Genomic DNA, 23,260 nt, shown 5'->3' with positions numbered 1-23,260 from the left:
ATCCATCTCTTGTTTGGCCTTCCTCTTTTTCTACTCCCTTCTGTTTTTCCCAGCATTATTGATTTTTCTAGTGAATCATGTCTTCTCATGATGTGTCCAAACTATGATAACCTGTTTCATCATTTTAGCTTCTAGTAACAGTTCTAGTTTAATTTGTTCTAAGACCCAATTATTTGTCTTTTTCACAGTCCATGGTATGCGCAAAGCTCTCCTCCAGCACCACATTTCAAATGAGTTGATTTTTCTCTTATCCGCCTTTTTCACTGTCCAACTTTCACATCCATACATAGAGATTGGGAATACAATGGCCTGAATCATCCTGACTTTGGTGTTCAGTGATACATCTTTGCATCTGAGGATCTTAAAAATAACGAGTTACTTCCAGGCTCTGCATTTCACATGAGTTGATTTTTCTCTTATCTACTTTTTTCACTGTCCAACTTTCACATCCATACACATAGAACAGAAATACCATGATCTGAATGATCCTAGTGTTCAGTGATACATCTTTTCATTTGAGGACCTTTTCTAGTTCTCTCACAGCTGCCCTTCCCAGTCCTAGCCTTCTTCTGATTTCTTGACTATTGTCTCCATTTTGGTTAATGACTGTGCCGAGGTAGTGATAATCTTTGACAAGGTCAATGTCCTCATTGTCAACTTTAAAGTTACATAACTCTTCTGTTGTCATTACTTTAGTCTTTTTGACATTCAGCTGTAGTCCTGCTTTTGTGCTTTCCTCTTTAACTTTCATCAGCATTCATTTCAAATCATTATTACTATAGCCAGCATGGATTTTTCGCATTCAGCAATGTTAAATTGAAAATACCCCCATGCCATTTTGATGCTTCCCATAAGCTCATTTCAAAACAAAACCTTATTAAAATGTATAGTCCTGAACTCAGAAACGCTTGCTTAACAATCCTCTACATTTTCATGGCAATACACAAAATAGTCAGAGACAATCGAGAGTTTAAAGTGTAAAAACAGAGGAAAAAAATCCAGATCCCTGTTGGCCTTTTGTCTGTCAGTGGTCTCTTAATTTGTTGAAATTTGTTAAAAATCAGCCATGTTCACAGAGTACCTGTAATCCTATTACTGACCTTGCCCGATACTCTGACCTTCATCTTCTGCAATTTAAAAGTTTAAAAAATGCCTGGCTGATTTTTAATTAATTTTTGACTGGAACCCAATGATAATGTCAGGCATGCTCAGTAAGAACCAACTGTCAGTGTCCTAAAATCCAGACTTCCAGCTGCTGGGCTTGGCTAATCAGGGGGCCACACCCACACCTGACCTTTATTTCACTTTAGATAGTCATGGCTTTCCCCAAAGAATCCTGGGAAGTGTAGTTTGTGAAGGGTGCTGAGAGGAGATTCCTATTCCCCTGACAGAGCTCCAGTGGCCAGAGCGGTTTAACAGTCAATTGCTCTGATTGAAGCTCTGTGAGGAGAACAGGACCTCTCCTGGCAACTCTCAGCACCCTTCACTAACTACACTTCCCAGGATTCTATGGGAGAAGTCTCCTCTTGCCTAGACTACTGTAATGCACTCTACATGGGGTTACCCTTGAAAATGGTCCGAAAGCTGCAACTGGTACAGAATGCAGCGGCTCGCCTGATTAAGGGTAGCCACCACCGAGACCACATCACTCCAGTGCTGAAGGAGTTGCACTGGTTACCAGTTGCTTTCCGGGCCCAATTCAAGGTGTTGGTTTTGACCTTTAAAACCCTGCATGGTTTTGGCCCAGTATCTGGAAAAGCGCCTCCAGCATCATCAACGTTGCCGCCCAACAAGATCAGCCTCAAAAGACCTTTTCTCCGTCACACCAGTTAAAACAGCTAGACTGGTGAGAACTAGGGAGAGGGCTTTTTCAATTGTGGCCCCCACTTTGTGGAATTCCCTCCCAAATGATCTCCGCCATGTCACCTCCATGATGAGCTTCTGCCGGACCTTGAAAACCTGGCTTTTCAGGCAGGCTTTTGGGGCGGGTTAGGTTTTAGTGTTATTGTTGGAATTTTAAGGTTTTAATGTGAATTATATGTTTTTATGTTGTGCGTCGCCCAGAGTGGTTGGTAAACCAGCCAGATGGGCAACTAATAAATTTAATAAATAAATAAATAAATGACTGTCTAAAGTGGAATAAAGGTCTGGTGTGGATGTGGCCAGGGACAGCTTTGGTTTAAATTTGGGTGGGAGGTTACATGTGCCTGCTGTAGGATAAAAAGGTGGAGGAAATCCTGAAAAAGAATGATACTGTTCACAACGTTTTCCTTTTGGCAAGGAAAGGGGCTTCCCCTCTGCCCAGTGTCCACCCACCCAATCTCCTCCCCTCCCTCCACCTCTCCTTCCTGCCCTTCTCCTCCCCCCTTGCCCCTCCCCCAGGTCAGTTTCACCTATCCTAAGCATGATTGCAGGGAAGTAAATCCCACTGAAATCAATAAGCATGAAAATGATCAATACATTCTCAGCAAATTTGCATAGGATTCCATTTCTTACCTCCTGGATTAAAAAAGCAGAGAAAATCACAAATAGACAAAAAACCTGAAATTGGAAAATGTTCAGAGGCACGTTACCAAATTCTTCCAAGCTACAGAAAAAGTGGATTGGACTGTGAAAACCAACCCAAATTGTGTTTGCATTTTGACAAATTTGTAGGGCTGTACAGTATCTCAGAGAGGAGGTCAGGCCTCCTGCTCCCCTGGTGTATTCACTATAGCTGCCCTATTTCACTGCTTTTTAAAGTTTGATAGAAATAGCTGTTGGCTAGAGGTACTTTCTTAAACTGCAAGGTTTTCTTTTCTTTTTGCCTATTAGTGAATATTTCAACACAAGGCACCAGTCAATGGATCCCATCCCTAGTCAAGAGCCTGATGTGTCTCATTGTTCCATAGTGTGACCAGGGCTTCAACAGCCTTGAATAAGAAGGATATTGATATGGCAGTGCAGAAATAGGCATAAAACACAAAGGTGCTAAAGCCACCTCCCCAAATGCACTAAAAGAGACGGTATCAAGAGACGCACGAAGCCTGCCTGAGAACTTTCACAAATCCTAGTAGAATTCTTCTGCCTCTCAGAAATTCATTCTCAGTGTAACATGGAAATATCTGAGAATTCTCCTCCCCCGGGAGAGTTTTTGAAGATTCCTACAGATACTTTGTCTTCAAACTCACCTTCCTTTAGGCTGCTCTAAGCAAAATGTACAGGGTTCTGCTATGAATGGACTCAGGCAAACACAAAGGGGTGTGTTTCACAAGCTTGCTGGACCTCTTTTCTTCATGCCAAATTCTTGCACAGCAGAATAAATAAGGCATAGAACTGGGGCAGGACCAAGCTTTCTTGTTTCCTTCCAGGGCAATGATTTTGCCAGCATCTATACTAAACAATCTATTGGCATCTGGTGCAAAACTATTCCCAAGACAGGTAGCTATAAGGACATAAATTGCTGGAGTTTACTGTCAATAAATGCTCTGTATATTGTGAAAGCACTAACTCAACTGTCAAATCATCTCCCAGGGACAGAGATTAGGCCTGAGCTGCAGTTATCAGTAGGGAGGCATTTCTATTCAGAAAAACCCTCTGCTTTTTCTGTGTTCTTCATGCCAAGCAGAAAAAACAAAGAACAGTCTGTACTGGTGTAAATTATCCAATACAGACAATAAGATGTAGCCACTTTCTACGTAAGCATCTTCTGTGATAGAAATCAGAACAGGGCTAGCTTGGAGCTATAAGGAACGGAAAGCAGAAGTAATTATGTGTTGTGAAGAATTCATTATAAATAAGTTTTACTGATGCAGTTCAGGGTCCTGTGATGTGATGATAATTATGAGCTTAGGTGGCTTTAAAAATAGCAAATGAGAAATTTATGGATAAGGGATTAATAAAATGATTAGCCATTATAAGCACATGGATAACCATGCTCAAAAGTATCAAACCTCTGACCATCAGACTCTGGAGGGAGAATGAAGAGGGGACTATGGTTGCGCTTATGTCCTTCCTGTGAATATCGCACTTGGCATCTAGATGGAATCAGAATTCCTTTAATAAGATTCAGCAAAACAATTCTACACTCTTTTATATTATGAACCGAAAGACTGCAAGTCCAACTCTCTTCTATGAGATATAGGATTATCCATGCATTAATCACAAGCAGAAGTGAGCCTTGCACAACACCAAATAATCCTAAAACTTGTTTTAGGATTAAGTGGAAAGGCTGCCATGCAAAATGGCAGCATCTTATTGGGGTAAACAAGTTTGACAACCACCTTGTTGTGAGCAAAGAGACTCCTGGAGGGAGCTGGGTGGCTGGTTGCATCTTGCTAGGTCCACTGATGAAATTCACTAACTGCATGCCACTTTCCCATCTTGTTTCTGAGACCGAAGGCAGCTGACATCACAAAGTTTAAATCAGTAAGAGAATGTGTGTAAAAATCACAGTAGCACTGGGTAAAACACAGACAGAAGAACTGACTTTCATGGGATCATTTGTGCTTCTGCAAGAGTGTGTGTGAAAATGTGTGTGTGAGAGTGAGGGACAGAGCGGTTTGGCCATTTTTGCAGCAAGGAGGTGAATGTTCCCAGGCTATGGTCCGAAGGCACTTAAGGCCAGCTCCCTGCTGACGCTAAGCTGGGTCAGGTTTGGTCAGTGCCTGGATGGGAGACTGCCTGGGAGCCATATGTAAGCCACCTTGGGTTTCTATCATGAAAAGAAAGGCGGGGTAGAAATGTAAGAAATAAATAAATAAATGTTATTTCATTATTTATTTAAAGGTGGGTTGGGGGTGGGTGGGGGCTTACAAGAGGGGTTTTGACAGTGGGGCACCATCTGTTTCTCCAATAGGGAATGACACTCATGACATAACATAGTCTCGATCAGGCAATTGTTGGGGACAGAATGCCGACTGCAGCAGCTTTTTCGTTGTTTAATAAAATAAAAAATTGGGAAGTTGCTTGCAGTCATGTGTATATTAATCAGAACTGCATAAATTTGGCCGAACAAGCCCCCCCCACCCCTAAGGCTTAGAGCAGGGGTAGCCAATGTGGTGCCCTCCAGATGTTGTTGGCCTCCAGCTCCTATTAGCTGCAGCCAGCATGGCCAATGGTGAAAGATGATGGGAGCTGCAGGCCAACAACTTCTGGAGGGCACCATGTTGGCTATCCCTGACTGAGTGTCTAAGCAGACACTGGAATGTTGAAAAACTAGTTAACGATGGCAACATCCCTCATCTTACAGACATGGCAAGTTCCAAGGCTTTGAAATTAAGATGAAAGCACAACTTTTCAACGCTACAGTTGATCTAAACATGGAACCAAACACAGGAACTGTATTCAGATGCCCACCCCCTCCCCTAATTAGAACTGCATGAAGGAAAGTGGGGCCACACTTGCTACCCCCCCCCCAGTTTTACTCCTGGCCCTGACCCCACTGCCTTCCAAACACTGGAGGCAAATGTCTGCTGCAGCAGGAGGGCCTACAGGAGCCTGAACCCTCAGCATGCACAATTCTAAACCACATGAGCCCTCTAATGGCCAGAAGGTGACAGAGCTGATGATGGGGATTCAATTTATTTATTTACTAAAATATTTATAAACTATCCAGGAATGACAGAAGGGGCAATGCTAATAATTAAAGCAGCAAATCCCTCTGCAAATAAAATGTGGAGAAACTGTATACAATGTTAAAACACAAGCAATGTGCATTCCAAATTAGGAAGTGAAATTAACAACTAATAAAAGCTTGAGTAAATACCCAGGTCTTAACCTGATGCCAAAAAGAAGGTCATCTCAGGGAGAAGGGCATTCCACGAACTGGGCACCACTGTAGAGAAGGGCAACTCTCAAATCACCACCACAATGTATAACATCCAAAGCTTAAGAGGACCACCCCAGAAGATCTCAATGCTCAGGAAACGTAGTATGGGAAGAGGTACCCCTTCAGGTATCGACATCCCAAGTTGTTTGGGGATGGAACAGAAGGCCTTGGGCCAGCAAGCGGGTCCCAGCTCTTCCTCGTCCCTGTATTTGCAGGATCCCACTATTGTCAAAGGTAAGCATCTACATTTTTAAGAATTGTGTCTACATGTGAAACAAACAGCATGGGATGGCACTCTGAGCCAGATGGGCCACTAGCTTCACCCAGCAGGGAATCCTCAACTTCAGGAGGGCACTGAGCTGTCATTTTGTGGGTGGGCTGGGGAGACTCTAACACAGAAACATTCCATGGCACCAGATGCTCTGGCTGCTTGTTTGTTGCTTAAGGCCACCCTCAAAACAAAGGACTTTTTTTAAAAAACCCTCCCCCTGAAATCCACACTGCCATGGCCAGACTGGCATAGATCACGCGGCAGGGGCTAAAGGGGTGCCCCTGCGACTGCAACACATAAGGACTGACAAAGAAAGGGTAGCACCATCAGCATCCCTCCGTCACAGGCTGCCTGTGGAGGGACGCAGTGCACTGTGGGGGCGTCCATCACAGACTTGCCGCACAGGGAAAAAGCTGCGCTTCAAGGGATGTGCTGACCCAGCCACGTCCTCTGCAAGGGAACAAGCATCTTGGGTTTCTGCAAAACTCCATCGATTTTTGGTATCTGGCCTGAAGTTACAATGTACTCCACCTAGAGGTGTGAAGGCCTGGCTGGGGGAGGGGGAATGGAAAAATTGGGACAAAAATGCTTGTTTTTTTCTGAATCCGCCTCCCATGGCTTTTACATCTCTAATTCCATCCCCTAAGGATATCTATAGTATGTATCTAGACCACCTAAGGCATGCCCAGGCACTCACTTGAAAACACAGACTTTCGAATTGTGGATGAGGGTGAACACAAGCCCCACACCCAACATCCCTGACCTTCCTGTGTTGTGCAGAGACAATCTGCATGGGAACTCCATTCATGTTCCCTTGATCAGGAACCCTAATAAAGCAGGGTCCCAGTCACACAAAGGGTTCTGCTCTTATTTAAGCAAAAGCCCTCTGCAAGCCTTCCACACTCAAAGCTGGGGATGATTCACACAAGGAGAGGTGTGCACAGGAGCCTGGGGTGGGGTTAGGGATGCACCCCTGCTCCCGTCTCGAGTGTGAGCTTTCACATGTTCAGGTGAATGTCTGAACACAAAGAATCCTTGGGAAGAGACTGCACTCTTTTAAGAACTACAGTCCCCAGAATTCCCTGGGTGGGAACCACACCACCTGCCTGCTGCTCTCCCACAGAACACAGCCAAGTCTTTCACTCGGACGGGGAGATCCAACCCTGCGCAGCCATGAAGCTACCTGGGGTATGTGACTACATTGCCTCCTTCCCAGTCTCACAGAGCTGTTCCAAGGCCAGAAACGGGAAGGACCAGTCATGCTTGGAGGAAGTAAGCAATGGCTTCCTAAGAAGTCTGAGGGGAGCAGAAAACATTCAAAGCCCAGCAAATGTACACACTACAAAGAGCCCTGAGGCATGCTTGGCTCACTTGAAGATGGGGCAACATCTTGTCTTGTGCTGGTCTTCTTTCCAGAAACATCTTTGCCACCCCACCCTTCCTCTATGAAGAAATAATGGGCATATTTCTCCCCTACTTCCCAGTTCCTGAAGTGATGTTGAAGCAGACAGACAGGTGTCTGGGTTAAAGGGAACATCCTTGAAGCAGCTACATGGGCGCCCTCCGCCCTCCACACGCCTGTGCATAGTGACCAAGCACCAAAAGGTTAAGCTTCAGTATCTGAAAACACTGTCCTAGCCGCACGCGCGCATGTGCGTGCGTGCAAGGCTGGAGAGGGCAAGGAAAGAAAGAGAACTTTTTTAAACAATAGAGGAAAAAGGACATTTCTACATGAATATTTTCAGATGTAGTCAATAGTTTCAACATACTGCACAAAAACGAGTGCGTAGGAGAATTATGCATGGGAGGCGGACATGAATGTCACCAGGATTTTCCTCTGGCTTGGCTATTAATCCAGTACAGGAAGAGCTCCACTGTCTCCTTGCCAGACAGTCTCCAAACACCATCCGCCACCTCTGGCCTCACATCTTGCTGCTGCTCCAGGGATCCCTCCTCTGGTCCCAAGCACTGGGTGCTGCTGTGGCTCCAGGAGCTCTGGGAAACGTAGTTTGCTCAGGGGAAGAAAGGGAGGGAGGAGCTGGAGGAAGGGTTGGGGTACGACGGTTGGTTTGACTCCGCAGAGCTTGCAATAAGCTGATTGGCCCTGATTTTGAGGTAGGACGGTTTGGTTTACTCCAAGTCAATCCAAGAGAACCATGAGGGAGGGGTGTGCGTGTGTCGCCTATCATGACTTCCCACCATCCCCAACTGTGCACATTTAATTTACTCAGAAAGACAGTTTTATTTTTGAACATAGCCTGACTTGGGCAAAATGGGCGCTGCTTCTTAGCTGGACAGATGCAGCGCATCTCCCCCCGACACACTTTAAGGGAGGCATTCCACTGTGCCTGTTGGAGGGGGGGTGTGGGCACATGAGAGAGACTTCCCTGCTTTGCATGCCTCTAAACTGCATTCAGAGGGTAATTATGGCATTAATTATTTTTGTTCTATTTTATGGGTTCAGTTGGAAGAGGCCTCTGAATTGAAATTTGCATGGAGGACACTTCAGTGGGCTGGGAAATTGGTAGTCCCTCAGTTTGCATTAATTTCTTCATGGCATTATTGTAGCAACAAGAAATTGATGCCGTTCCAGAGTCTCATGTGACTTTCTGCACATTGCTGCCCAGATTAATTACCAAATGGCTAAAATAAATGGTAAAAGGTGGAGATCCTATTAATAAAAAGATTATTATAAAGACATAACTCCCAGAGGTAAGCAAGGTCCCTTTGCTCTGAGGTTATTGTATTTTGCCAACTGATTGTTTAAAATGGTGCAAACTGTACCAGCAATGGTTCCCATAAACTGACAGTAGCAAGGCCAGTCACAGTTAAGACGGCCCAGTTCTGGATTACTTCATCTCCCTTCTGCTCCTGATATGGTGTGCAGCTCTGAGCAAAGTCATTTACAGTTTCAATTAAAATGAAACCCACTTAGCATTGCAGGGGGGTAATTAATGTTTGTGGAGCGCTTTGAGGGACTCAAATAAAAAGATGCTCTCCATAGGCAAGTGGTAATTACTCTTTGAAAGTGCTCTTAAAAGTGGTTTTTTAAATTGCCATTGAAACCCCTTTCTTCTTTTGGAAAGTGACTTTTTACCTGTTGCTTGTGCAAAAGCATGTTGGCGTGTGTGTGCGTGTATAAAAGCCCAGGCAATTCCTTCAGTGGAGAGAGTGGGAGGAAAGGAGCACTGATCTCTCCTCCCACACGGGGCTGTCACGTCTGACATCTGGGCATCATGTGGAGAAAATGTACTCTTAGCAGCCACTGGTGCTGCATAGAGGCTCTAAACATGATAAAATCCATCTGCGTGGTATGGAGATTTTAAATATTAGACCCCTTCCGTGAATGGAAGCAGGTGGAATTGCTTTTTCAAATGAGCCCCGGGTGTAATCAGGCAGCCAGGATGGGCGAGTGAGAAGATAGGACCCTAAGGAGAGCCCTGCAGCTGTATCAGGGCCACGTGCCACCGGGTCCAGCTTCTTGCTCTCACTAACCAGACGCACAGGCCCAAGCACAATAGCACTCTCCCTGTCTGCAGTTCCCAGCAACCGGTGTGGAGGAACATCAGAGTAGCATCGGGAAACCCGAATACCTAAGCCATAAGGCCCCTGGGTGACTCTCTCTCTGTGTCCCTCAGGTGCTGCGAGGGTAAACACGTGTGAGAGAGAACTATGCGCGACACTCACGGCTCCTGGAGGAAAGGATGGGATAACATTCATACAACCGTTGCAAAGGTGGAGGGCGTAACATCTGAATGGGCTTCGCTCAATCTAGAAAATACTTCTACCCGCGAATGTCGTCATCAAGATGCACATTCCTGGGCTGGAGCATATGAATCTTGGGGCTCGTATAAGAGGTGAGGACTGCAAACCTTATTCTCAGGCTTTGATTTTAATCTGAGCTAGAGAATAATTCCTGTCCCAAAGCCCCTCCCTTGGGCAAACCCTATTCCTACCAGCCTGCTTGCACCCTGGCATGCTGTTGATCAGCATGTGGACACAAGAAAGGAGGAAGGCGAGGCCTCTTTCTGCTTCCCACTTGAGTGCCGGAGAGTCGGAAATTGCTCAGAAATAAACCAAGCTATTTCCCACTTTTTGTTTCCAGTCCAGGGGAAGCGCACCCAGTAACACTGTCTGTGGAGGAACCATTAAGGCTCTCCAGCTTAGCATCTGGAGGAGGGGAGATGTGTTACTTTGAGGTTGGGGAGAACGGCCTCTGTGGCAAGCAAAAGACTGCTGCAACTGCTCAGCTGGAAGGCAGAATCCGTTTACATTTTGTCCAGGTCAGACTGCTTTGGAAAATAAAACTGCATTTCTAAATAAATGAAATTGTTCCTCACACACCTGGTCCTCCTTCTATAGCTTGTCCTCCACTTTGCAGCAGGGTCAGGCTATAAAAGTGCAAGCACAGATCATCATGCACAGACACTGCCTCTGGGATTCAGGCTGCAGGCAGAGGCTTAACTCCTTGCGAGATGGATTGCTCTAGACCGGGATGTGAATTCAGCACATGCCTCTCAGATGCCACATTCCAGCTTCAGCTGCAAGCAATGGAGATTCTACCTCTCCCTTAACAAGCCTTTCTCAGTTGTCTGAAAACTAAAAGGTACGGTTCCAAAACTGTAATACCACCTGAGATCACACATGAAGCAATCTATGTATAGCAGTGCAATCCTGGACTCTGTCTCTCAGTCATGCTCAAGTGAGACACGTGGGCTTGGATGACAGATGGATGGACACATGATGAATGAAAGTCACCTGATGATCTATAGCCATAAGAAGGTTATAAATTTAAATAACCAACCACTAATAAATTCCCTTATGAAAATTCAGATTTTTTTGTCTAAAAGCGCTATTTTCATTTCAAGCTACAGTTTCAGTCACATGATGCCCAGGTCTGTTTCTCCTTTCTGCCATTTTCTGGCGAAGGTGCTGAGATTGTCAACTAGCTTTGAAGTTGATCATGGATGGGGGCAAACAAGTTGAAGCTTAATCCAGCCAAGACAGAGGGGCTCCTGGTCAGTTGAACTTTGGAATTGGGAATGGGGGTTTAGCCTGTCTTGGGTGGGGCAAAATTTCCTTCTTGAAAACTCAAGCCTGCAGCTTAGGGGCCTGGGTGCTGCCTTAAACATGGATGCTCAGCTGTTGCCTACTGTTAGGAACACATTTGCCCAACTTAGGATGGTACATCAGCTGTGCCCATTTCTTGAGTCTTCAAGATCAGGCATGGTGACACATATCTTAGCAGGTGGTTCATTTGCGAGTACAGTTCAGAGCCCTAATGGTGATTTTTAAAGCCCTAAATCAATGGCTTGGGCCTGGCATATCTGCAGACTGTCTTCTCCCACACTGTCTGGTCATTAAGATCTTCTGAAGAGGCTCTTGTCCCTGTCACAGTTGTGTTTGGCTGAGATGCAGGAGGACCTTCTCAGTGGCTGCACCCAGGCTTAGGAACTCTTTGACTGGAGGGGCCCTCCTCAATGGACTTCCCTTGCCATGTGAAAACTTTTCTTTTTTGATAGTCATCTGACCTGCCAAGTGGGTATGTTTTAATTGTCCCGATGCCCTAATTTGAAATTTTTGGTTTTTTTTTTAACCCAATATTTTACATTGTTTCTGACTGCATTTATTGCTGATATTTTTCTTGCTAGCTATGGGTTCTCATGGAAAAGCAGGATAAACGTATTCAGAAAAACAGACAGAGAAATGAGGGTGGAACGAGGGGTGATCCAGCACATTGATGGGAGCAAGGTGCCATACTTACGTGATCAATCAGCTCCCTCATCATGCCATTCCACTGCCCCTTCTCATCCTGGGCTCCATACTTCCCATCCTCCACCAGCCGAATCTCATAATTGAAGCCAAGGATTCGGGAGACCTCTTTGAGGAGGTCAATGCAGTACCCTTCAAAGCGCTCGTTCCCAGAGAGCACTGTATCCGACTTGATGAACATGACAAAAGGTTCCTCCTACATGGCCAAGAAATAAAAAGAAATAGAGCAACCAAACATACAGACACAACCCAAGCCAACCAGCCTTAGAGGAGAGTAGCACAGGCCAATTCAAGCAGCTACGTGGTCAATCCCTTACTGGTACTGCAGCCAGTTTGGTAATTATACAGCCACAGAAGTGGCTGTATGCTATAGTCAGCATGGATTTTTCACGCTCCGCAATGTTAAATTGAAAATACCCCCACATGCTGTTCTGATGCTTCCCATAAGCTCATTTCAAAACAAAACCTTACAAAATTTATAGTCCTGAACTCAGAAATGCTTGCTTAACAACCCTCTTTCATGGTGAAAACCCCTGTTGGACTTTTTTCTATCAGTGGTCGCATAATTTGTTGAAATTAATTAAAAATCAGCCATGTTCACAGAGTACCTGTAATCCTATTACTGACCTTGCCCCATACTCTGACCTTCATCTTCTGCAGTTTAAAAGTTTAAAAATGCCTGGCTGATTTTTAATTAATTTAAGAAATTTAGCATTGAACTCAACGATAAGGCCGGGCATGCTCAGTAAAAACAGACTGTCGGTGTTCTAAAAGCCAGATTCACAGCTGCTGGGCTTGGCCAATCAGGGGGCCAAACCCATCCCAGATATTTATTCCACTTGAAGCAGTCATGGCTTCCCTCAAAGCATCCTGGGAAGTGTAGTTTGTGAAGAGTGCTGAGAGTTGTTAAGAGATTCCTGTTCCCCTGACAGAGCTCCAATGGCCAGAGGGGTTTAACAGTCAGCCCCTCTTCTGGGAACTGTAGCTATGTGAGGGGAATAGGGTGTCTCCTAACAACTCTCAGTACCCTTCACAATATACTCTTCCCAGAATTCTTTGGGGGAAGCCATGACTGTTTAAAGTGGAATAAATATCTGGTGTGGATGTGACCAGGGACAGTTTTGATTTAAATTTGGGTGGGGCACTACATGTACCTACTGTAGAATTAAAGGTGGGGAAAACCCAAAAATAATGATACTATTAATGTTTGTCATGGCCCTGTCAGAGGACTCATCAGACGAGGATGACTCGGGAGTAACAGCAGCAGACCCAGAAGCAGCAGACCCAGAAGGAGAAATGGAGGAAACTCCTGAGAACCCAGCTCCTTCTCCCCCTCAGCTGCAGAGCACCCCAGACACAGCTGAAGCCCTTCAGCCAGACGCAGACAGGGAACAGGATACTCCCCCCTCACCTGCAGAACGTAGACAACAGAAGGTCAGGCAGAAGAGGGGCAGGCCTGTCCACTTAAGGCCAAAACGCTGATGGCTCACACCTGCTGACAAACCTGCTCCTTAAAAGACAAACCTTGGCTTCAGTTTGTTGCTGACTACAACGTCAGGCATGACCACTGGGTGTCTTCCTATTCCCTGAACCTTGACTTAGACTGATCTCTCGGCAAACTAGACCCGGACCTTCACTGACGTCTCTTCTGGATTTCTGGCTTGGCACGTAAGCTTCGAACGGCCTCTGCCCTTATCTTGCTTCCTCCTTGCTAGCCTGGCAGATTTATAGCCAAGCTGCCGGCTGAGGACTTACGGCCTGGCAATTATCAAGGAATCTCCAGCCCTGCCTGCACCCCCACCGACACTGCTGTCTCAGTGAAGAGCTGACAATGTTTTCCTTTTGGAAAGGAAAGGGGCTTCCCCTCGGTCCAGTGCCCACCCACCCAATCTTCTTCCCTGCCTCCCCCTCCCCTTCCTCCCCCCTCCCTGCCCCTCCTGCACATCAGTTTCACCTATCCTAAGCATGATAGTACAGGAGTAAATCCCATTGAACTCAACAAGCATGAAAATGATCAAACATGTTATCAAATTCTTCCAAGCTACGCAGGAAGTGGATTGGACTGTGAAATTTGTAGGGCAGTACTATTTGTAGGGCAGTACTATCAGAGAGGAGTTCAGGTCTCCTGCTCCCCTGGTGCATTCACTATAGCTGCCCAATTTCCCTGCTTTTTAAAGTTTGATAGAAATATCTGTGGGCTATAGGTAGGTTCTCAAACCGTAAGCAGCTTTTTTGCCTATTAGTGTATTATAATCAGTGCTACTATATTCCATCAGTAGCACATGTTTAATTTTCAAAGTGCATCAAAGTCTTCCCTGGGCACAATCCAAGACAGAAGGAAATACCCTGCAAGCAGGAACTGAACTCGACTGACTTCACTCTGCACTGGAGTGTGGCCCTTCAGCCCAGCTGTTTTGAGGCGTTCTCATTCTATTGGCCAATAACTGATGCTGCCAGCACATGACTGGCCTCAGGCCACAGCAGAAGGCCGGAGTGGGTTCAAGACCACCTGCCTTGCCAGTGGACCTTGGCACTCTTTGGAATCCAGTCTGATTGCCCCATACAAGGGTAGCTTCCACCAAAGAGATACTGAAATATGCTTTCTCTGCCTCCCCCCTCCCCACCAATAAATCCAGGTTCATGTTTTGTGCTGCCTATTAGGTTGCCATTTTCAGAACCTCCATATCAGGACCTGCCAAGAAGTCTTGAATGGAAGGTGGGGGCCACAAGCTGGGCACAGCTGTTGGATAAGCAGCAAGGTAGCCAGCCCCACACATGCACGAAACAGCCACACTTGCAGAGCATGCAGTCCTCATGCCTCATGCATTAGCACTCCAGTCTATGGGCCGGCAGGAACAGCCGTAAAGCCCCATTAATCTCAGGAGACACCAAAGGGAGGGCATCCATATTTAACAGCTGAAGAAGGAGCATCATGCTGAAGCTCTGCTCGCCTCGGTGCCACTCCTGGAGGTCTAAGACATTTTCTAGGGGGTAATGCTTGAACTCTGCAAGGCACTTATTCATGGGCTGTTTCACAATTTATTACTGGAAATGGTCAGACATTCAATTCGCAGGCTTTCAGGGCTTGCTAATCGATTTCTCCGCAAAGGTGCCCTCAATTTCAGGATCTTCACAGCTCTCCTGTGGCTTGCAGAACGTCTGCTGGAGCAACATCAGCTGGCTGCCGCTGACAAGGTGCTGCAATGTGAGAAGGAGGGGGGGAGGGATCCCAGCACACCGCTTGCCCCTTCTTTCCTTCCAGAGCCTTTGCCCTCAGCGGCAGCCTCGCAGCACACAGGTGCTCAAGCGGCAGAAGATGAGAGAGCTGTGGGCTCTTCCTTTACGCTTGGTGATTCCCATTTTGAAAAGGGATTGATGGTGATGGTGATGATGATTTCCTGCACCTTCCTCCAAAGAAGCTTAGGGAGGCTGAAAAAGCAGCAGCAGTACAGATTTGGCTGGCTTTAGGTCTTGCAGCATAGGAAGGGTTCGCCTCCTGAAGCTGTCAGCAAGGAGTTGGGAAGAGACACTAAACCTTGCAAGGAAAAGTCAGGAAGGGGCTGCCCAGGCTCTGCACGTCCCCTAGTTCTAACCCTGAGGCTTGCCACCTCTTGGACAAGCCCCTTGCACCCTCCCCTCTCAAAGCTCCACTGATTGGTGTTCCTCCTGACCCACAGATGCAAAGGTCTTGGCATTTACTTCACTGGAACTGTACTGCAGAGCACAGAACACACTTATAAATGCAGAATTCAGTTGCTTGTACAGAATTCTGTGCAAGAATTAACACCAGTATTTGTGGCTTTAAAAAGAGCAGGCTTCTAGCCCTAACTGAGGCAGAACAGAATCTTCTTGGCACTTTTTGCCAAGGAATCGAAATGCTAAAGGTTCCGGCGCATGGCTTCCAGTGGTAAGCGGGTGGGTTGGGGTTTATTTACTCAGAACGTCTTTCACTTCTTCCTTCCCCTCTTCATTGCTCCCTACAGCCACTGTCGCCCTGCTGTTCTACAGACTTGCCAAATCATTTCCACCTACCTCTAGTAAGAACAAAGCAGGCGCATTCACAGATGCAGCCAGAAAAACACAAACATGCTACTTTCTAGCAAAACCAAAGAAGCCTCAGCCATTAAAACTTCAAGATCACTGTCATTTTATGCAGAACTTAATCTCTGTTTGCATTTCAGAGGAGCGGCAGAACTTGGGCTTCTAAGTGAAAAATCTTGGCCAGTGAGAGTCTGACCGTTCTGGGCCTTCCCTCAGCCCAGTCTTGCTGCAGACAACCTTCTGTCCTCTTCCAGATTTCCCTGCCCCCCACCTGGTCCTCCTCCTGAGGCAAGAAGGCCCCACACTGTGTGCAACACACTGGAATCTAAAGGAGCGGGCCTCCTCATCATGCATTAGAGACTGGATAGAGACTCACCCTGAAGTGACCCCTGCCATCACATCCAAGAGCGTGCCAGTGTGCTAAATGCACTCTCCGTGGCCGAAGAGACTGACTGAGTATCTGCACATCACTGGCTAAGTGGGATAGTTTGTCACTTGTGTGCCTGAATGCGTGGGAGCAGTGGGCGGGGGTGGGGAGAGTCACAAGGGATGCTGAGGAATTTCCGTAAGGAAGCCTGAAAGACAAGAGCTTCACTGCAGTTTCAAAGCGTGGGGGCTGCAGGAAGTTGCCCCGTTGAAGAGGGGTGGGCAGAAGGTAGATTGGGATCTCTGGGTGACTGGCAGCAAGGGGGTCTGACTGCCAACTGTTTAACAACAGCAACAACCCAAAGACCCAGCCCCAGCCACTGAAATGAAGGCAGGGGGAAACCCCCGAGGTAAACAGAAGTTGACTCTTGTGTGAAAAGCCTGTGAGCTCTGCTCCGTTCTGGTATGCAAAACAAATTCCTGGGCTCAGAATCCCTTAATTCTAAGTGTATGGCTTTTGCACCAAGCTCAGGCTGGCAGATCCTGGGGTCCTAGTTAAAAGCAGACCCAAGCCTAAACTCTGAGCATTTCTGCTCTACAGCTGTGAATTGCCAGATGGAAACTTTGGAGCCCTCAGCAAATTCCCTGACTTACTGGTCTGGAGGCTGACACGACCCCACAGTTTCAACAGCCATCTGACACTCTGTAACCAGGCACATAGACATGCTCACATGCACAGTCCCATCACAAGACATGCTAGCTGGATGCTGGTGGGCAAAGCGTGCAGGAGAAACGGTGGCTGCTGGTCGGAGAGGTGAGGAAGACATTGCACCGGCAGCGCAGGTAGCCCAGGGTAGCTAATGAGGTTCAGAGGATACTTCTCTTAGAGGCACTTGGGGTGGATTTAGGATGCTGGCTGCATAAAAGGTGCAGTTTTAAGTGGTCTATTTGGCCTTATGCTGGCTTTTCAATGAAACCGGATAGTGTTTTGAAGGTTGGTTCATTTATTTCTTGACTGAAAAGTGCTACAGAACCCTTTTAGACAAAAATAAACAGTAGCAGTAAAAAATGATGATGACAAATATATTCCAAGAAGTTCACTTAGGGCAGTGTACATCATTTCTCCTATCCAATTTATCCTGACCTAATCCTGCGAGGTAGGCCAAGTGCGTACACTACTCCAGGGCCACACCAGGAGACTTCCCGGCTTGTCCTTCTCCAAGTCTTGGCTCGTGCTCTGTTTGATACCCCAACGCAGAGCAGGATCCCTGTTGCCTACTGCTAGCCCTGGCCAACCTGCTATGGAGCTGTTCACCCTGGGTAACAGGGCTGGGGTGGGGGGACAGCCTTCCTGCAATTTCTTACCCCTCGTGCAAGCCTGAAATTATTTGCTTAATTAACAAATTGCCAAAGCTAGCTGATTTCTGGCAATCAAAAGTCACTTCAGCCTTGAGGAGGTGCCATGCCAGCCACAGGCTGCAGGAATCACTCAGCTTTCCTGAACAGCTCAAGACTTTCCTGTGCAGAGCTGGTTCCCGTTGCTGAGCATGGTGACAGATCTATGTAAAGATCACCAGCTCTCTCTCAGCACGGAATACTTTGCGAGTCTAGAAGACAGCCATTTCAGAAAGGGTTCTAGGGCAGCTATTAGCTTACTGTTATTTATTTAAGCATTCGCAGGCCACAATTTTCATAGAGTACATCAAGGCAACTTACAACATACAAAGGCATAAAAAGATAAAAGTATCATTAAAAACCACAATAAAAGCATCAATAATACTATAGGCCTGTCAGGAGTGCCCCATTGGTGGGTTGATGCTCATTTTGGCTACGCCCCTGAACCTGACCTGCTAGCTCAAGCCTCTGGCCTCACTGAGTCCCAGTCTGGACTCTGCCAAGGAGGACTCGATTCTTGACACTCTCTCAACATGAACTTCTTGCTATCAGGATAATCTGTCCATAGTGCAATGTATGAAAACACAACTCAAGCTTCGTATTTGTTTCCCATTAGAAAATGTGGGAGGTTTTGACCTCAGAAGTAGAAACAGCCAAATCTAGGAGGATTAAATTGTAACATACAACCACGTACCAGGACTGTGGTGACAACCAAGGATCTATTGGTCAGGGAATCGGTCACATTGGGTCCTTGCCTTCGGGAGATTTCAGTGATGTTCAGTCCATCAGATGGGCTCCACACGCCAACCTATGATGGAGGCAAAGACAAAAAAAGGAGCAAAAATTGCACCCAGGGGTCTGACATGACCGATCAGGCCACAAAGAGAGAGAGAAAACTACAAAGGGAAGAAGGGAGTGGGTGATCAGGCATTCTGAAATCCGATCTCTGGGTGTTGCTGGACTAACTTCCCTTGTGCACGACCACTGGTCATGTCGGCTGGTGGGCTGATGGGAGTTAGTGTCCATCCATCAACACCTGCCGGGCCCCCACAGATTCTTTAACTCTGCCCTGGAGTTTACAAAAATAAAACTTGGAAATGTTGAATGAGAGGACCAAACTATGCTTGTGCAAGTTGTTACTTCAATGCAACACAACTTTAGCATGGTTTGATTGTAATGTCCTTACTGAGAGAGGAGGAAAAGTGAGAAAGGAGCAAAGTATGGGCTCTGCTTTCCAGGCGACTTCAGTTCCCACCACATAAACATTACTACCTCAACAGATTTGTTGAAAACCTCTTTGCACTGCAAAAGGTGAAGTGTGACAGCCCTTTAAGATGCTATGTTTATTGCTCTGCTTTGATGCTCAATAAAAGCCCTGGCAGCTGGAAAGCCAAATATGTATCAGCAGAAAATGGGACAGAGTGTGTGTGTGTGTGATGACTAAGCAATGTTTCAACGTACCTTATAGATTGAAAGATTTCATAAAAACTAACAAAGGAGGAGGCTGGCACATTTCAAAGTTTCACCTGGGGATTATCTGAGAAGCACTGAGATAAGGCAAATGCTCCAGTCGTAAACCACACAGTCTGCATGGCAAGGAGTTTGATATTTCTTTAAACAAACATGCCCTCCCCCAATCTACACAACTGCCAAAAGGAAATTTTTGAAAGTAGGCAAAACAACAAACCCTCTTGCAAAGGAGTTTACTGAAAAGCCAAATTGTTTACACAAAAGCCTTCTCCCCTCATCCGTTATCAGTGGGTATGATAGAAAGCAAACAACAGTCAACAATCCCACTGCAGTCTGCAAAGATCACTTGGCAAAAGAAAGAAAAACATCTTGCATGAGAAAAGGTATAGACCCAAGTCCGATTTTTGTAAAATCCCTCAGCAACACCATCTTGCTATCCCACCACTGCTGGCGCTGCCACCATGCTAGCTGGATAACACAGGATTTGTAATTACACATGGTTAATACCACCATAATCCGCTAATTTGCAGGAGACAAGGAAGATCAGGAGCCCATTGCTAAACCTCAGGCAAATATAAACTATTAAACATAATGCAAAAGTACATATCGGGATTTGCTCTGGTTTTGGGCACACAATTAATTCAGATAATCTATTGACAGGAATGTAATGTCCTGACTCCACAGAGATTTGACACAAACACCTTAAAGCCTTTCTTGAGCTAAGAGCGAGCTTAAACACACACTCATATGAGAGAGGGCAAGAGCAAGAGCGAGTGCACAATAACATAAGGAGTCTCTGGCATCCTTGCAGAATACACAGGAAGCTCCTCAGTTCTAGAGACTTTTAATGTTACATGTTGGCCTTAAGCAACAGTGGCCAACAACTGCCATGAGTAAGGATTATTATTATTACTATTACTACTACTATTATTACTACTACTAATAAATTTATATCCTGCCCTTCCTACCAGTAGGAGCCCAGGGCGGCAAACAAAAAAATTAAATTACTCTAAAGCATGGTGAAAACAGACATGAAAACATATTAAAACAAAACTTTTAAAAATATATTTTTTAAAAGCTTTAAAAACATCTTAAAAAGCAATTCCAACACAGATGCAGACTGGGATATGATCTCTACTTAAAAAGCTTCTTCAAAGAGGAAGGTCTTCAGTAGGTGCCGAAAAGATAACAGAGATGGTGCCTGCCTAACATTTAAGGGGAGGGAATTCCACAGGGTTGGTGCCGCTACGCTAAAGGTCCACTTCCTATGTTGTGCGGAACGGACCTCCTGATATTATATGCAGGAGCCCCTCATCTGTACAGCGCAGTCACCAGCTGGATATATAAGGGGTAGTGTTGGAAGAGACATGAATGCCTATCATCTTATATATTTTATTTATTTATTTAATTAATTAATTAATTTGTATCCCACCCTTCCTCCCAGCAGCAGGGCTTGGGAAAGTCTTGCAAAAATAACCTGGAGATATTTTAGTGTGGGAGAAAAATTTTTCTGCCCAGGATTACCTAGTGAAATTGATACAAACTTCTTCACAAAAACACCTACTGCTTCACAGAATGCACAATTAACTTATAGAATTCACCACAATGAGACCAGTCATGGCCACTAATGGTTCAAAAGGGGAACTAGACACAAAACCTCCATGTACAAAAGCAGTACATTTGTGCTCATGCAATGTTGTTGGAACAAACAACAAAGAGTGGCTACCACCCTCACAACCTGCTTGCAAAACTTACAGAGGCATCTGCCTGCTGTTAGAATGGGACAGCATGGGAAATTCTGCTCTGGACTGGTTGTCTGTGCTGCACTCACAGAGTCCTCAAACACCACCCAGGTCTACTGATGTCACAACAACTGTGTCAGGGCAGTTATCCTGAAAGATGGTAAGCTGACCAATGAACTTCAGGAACGAGCAAGGATTTGATCACAGGGCTTGGCTGTGCAATGCCAGCGCTTCAGCCACCTCAGTGTCTGGGGCCACCTGAGGCAAGAAAACTGCTCTGATCTTTGTAGAGGGGAAAGCTGCAGGCCTAGTGGGCAGAAGGGTGGGATATATATCTAACAAACAAATAAAAACGGCAACTTGATCTACTGACCTTTTCAAGCCCATCTTCCTTGAGGCTGATGATGTCCAAGTCGAAATCAGTCCTCAAGCCACTGGTTTTGTTGAAGACGATGCGTCCAGTTAAGCCCTCCCACTGGGCCTGAAGAAAGAAAGGGGCACAAAGGAGCCATTCTTCAAGCTCATAAATCACTATTTGCTCCAAGTGGCACGGTGCTTCATTTTAATTACTCCTTACACCACAGTTCTGTCCCTGAAGAGCAGGATTAATTAATAACAGCCTCCAAGATTGTTCACGGTGCTGCAGAAGCAGGAGAGGTCCATAAATCCCACTGTACCCCGAGCCCGATTCATGCTCGCACCTTCCAGGTTCACCATGGAGGGGAATGAATTCTGGTCCCTGGCCAGTCAGTCCAGGGTGCAAACATTCTTCCCAGCCCAAAGACAGTCAGGCCCCAAGGAAAGCAAAAAATATCCACTCAGTCAGTCCAAACGACTCCATCTGGAGAGCATGCATATTTCCCAAGCACATATTGCTGCTGCCATGGTGTGCAGACAGTCAGTTTGCAACTTTTTCCTTCCCATTGCCAGAGATTTGGACAGGGCTTCCAGGTCAGAGGGGCCAGCCTTTGCACAGATCCAGATCCACCACATTCAGCTTTCTCACTGTATAATTAATACCCCCTCTCCTATGCCACTCAGAGCCCACCTGGGGACTGCTCTTGCCCAGCACACACCAACAAGGCCACTTTCAACCCCCATCAACCCATCTCCCCTCTCAGCAAACCTGAAATTACAGTTATCCACAGCTTTCAGGGCCACCAGAACAATTAAACTAGATGCCACAAGTCTCTCTCTCTCTCTCTCAGACACACACACAATGCCACTGAAGCAGGTAGCTGGGGCAGGAGGTTCGCCACATCAAATTCAAAATCAAAGCATGTGGCAGTTGAGCTTCAGCATGGCCAACTCTTGTCTGCGCTTAATGAAAGCAGTTTTAAGAGCAATGAACTTTGGGCCTGGTATTTGCCTACTTCCGTCCATGAAATGCCAAGCTGTTAAGACGGTTTTGTGTTCTCCTGTCACATTTCAGTGCAAGAGGCATTTTGACTCCAGAACATTACCATACGAGGCTTCTTACAAGGTAGGATTGCCACACCCCCTGGAGAAGCTAGAAATGACCCCAGTGTGCAGGCCTCTCTGTACTGCTTGAAGCACTGCTCCACATCCCTCCCCGTGATTTCATATGATGCGTCAATATTTGCATTTTTTTCAGAGCAGGCACCCAAGTTCTACATATTGCAAATGAAACTCTAGGTTTCTCCTGCTTAGCTTGTTAGTAAGGGAACTATAAACTTTGCTAAACCTGAGTAGCTAAGATGCTTCTAAGTCTCCTGATTAACTTGCAAATCCTGCATAAGATCAAACTATTCTTCAAAGGGCTTGTTTTGATCCAGCAGGAAAAGGCGCAGGGAAGGTGAAGCAGAGCGGAACGACTCTGAAGCACAGCTTGCAAAGCAGGGGTGGGGGAAGTTTGGGCACTTTCCTGCTCACAACAGAAGCTTTGGAAGTTCTGCTGTATATGAGCAAAAGCCATGTGAGTTGCTACTTTTGCAGTGGGAATTATGGGCTTTAGCAGAGAAATGCTTTCTGTGTGGGGCTTCCCAAAGGACAAATGCTGCCTCTTTATGGTCTCTTGCTTATAGAATCATAGAATCGTAGAGTTGGAAGGGGCCTATAAGGCCACCAAGTCCAACCCCCTGCGCAATGCAGGAATCCAAAACAAATCAAAGCTTCTTGCAGCAGATTTTGCAAATGTGCAACTGGTTGAAAACATGGCAAAGCAACAGCCCCGGGAATAAAACTGAGCCCAGAGCAAAGAGAAAGGTGCATGTAAGGGACTAAAGCCAGATGCACACTGTCAACACTGTCACCTCCTTGTTTGTTTGTGCCACAGCACCAAACAGGTCCATACAGAATTGTTTCCCTTGAGCTGCCACTCTCCCCTTACTTGCCTCCCCTGTGAGCCAAAGTACCAAACTGATCCATAAGAAC

At 46.1% G+C, this 23,260-nt stretch overlaps 1 protein-coding gene across 7 annotated transcripts in view; it reads right to left on the bottom strand.

Annotated features, from left to right (window-relative positions):
- Positions 1–23,260, bottom strand: part of GRIK3 (glutamate ionotropic receptor kainate type subunit 3) — a 339,684-nt gene that overhangs the window by 71,437 nt on the left and 244,987 nt on the right. For 4 of the 7 annotated variants that reach the window (XM_061597982.1, XM_061597980.1, XM_061597981.1 and 1 more), the window contains exons 8-10: positions 21,240–21,347; positions 18,349–18,462; positions 11,845–12,048 (exon numbers count right to left, since the gene is read on the bottom strand). In XM_061597982.1, coding sequence (XP_061453966.1) covers positions 11,845–12,048; positions 18,349–18,462; positions 21,240–21,347 — 426 coding nt within the window. Of the gene's footprint in view, positions 1–5,536; positions 8,185–11,844; positions 12,049–18,348; positions 18,463–21,239; positions 21,348–23,260 lie in introns of those variants that run through there. The other 3 variants (XM_061597984.1, XM_061597985.1, XM_061597986.1) reach the window with 3 other exon arrangements.

Source organism: Rhineura floridana, chromosome 15 (assembly GCF_030035675.1).
Source record: "Rhineura floridana isolate rRhiFlo1 chromosome 15, rRhiFlo1.hap2, whole genome shotgun sequence".
NCBI lineage: Eukaryota > Metazoa > Chordata > Lepidosauria > Squamata > Rhineuridae > Rhineura > Rhineura floridana.
The sequence above is the reverse complement of the archived record's forward strand: the minus strand, read 5'-3'. Positions and strand labels throughout refer to the sequence as shown.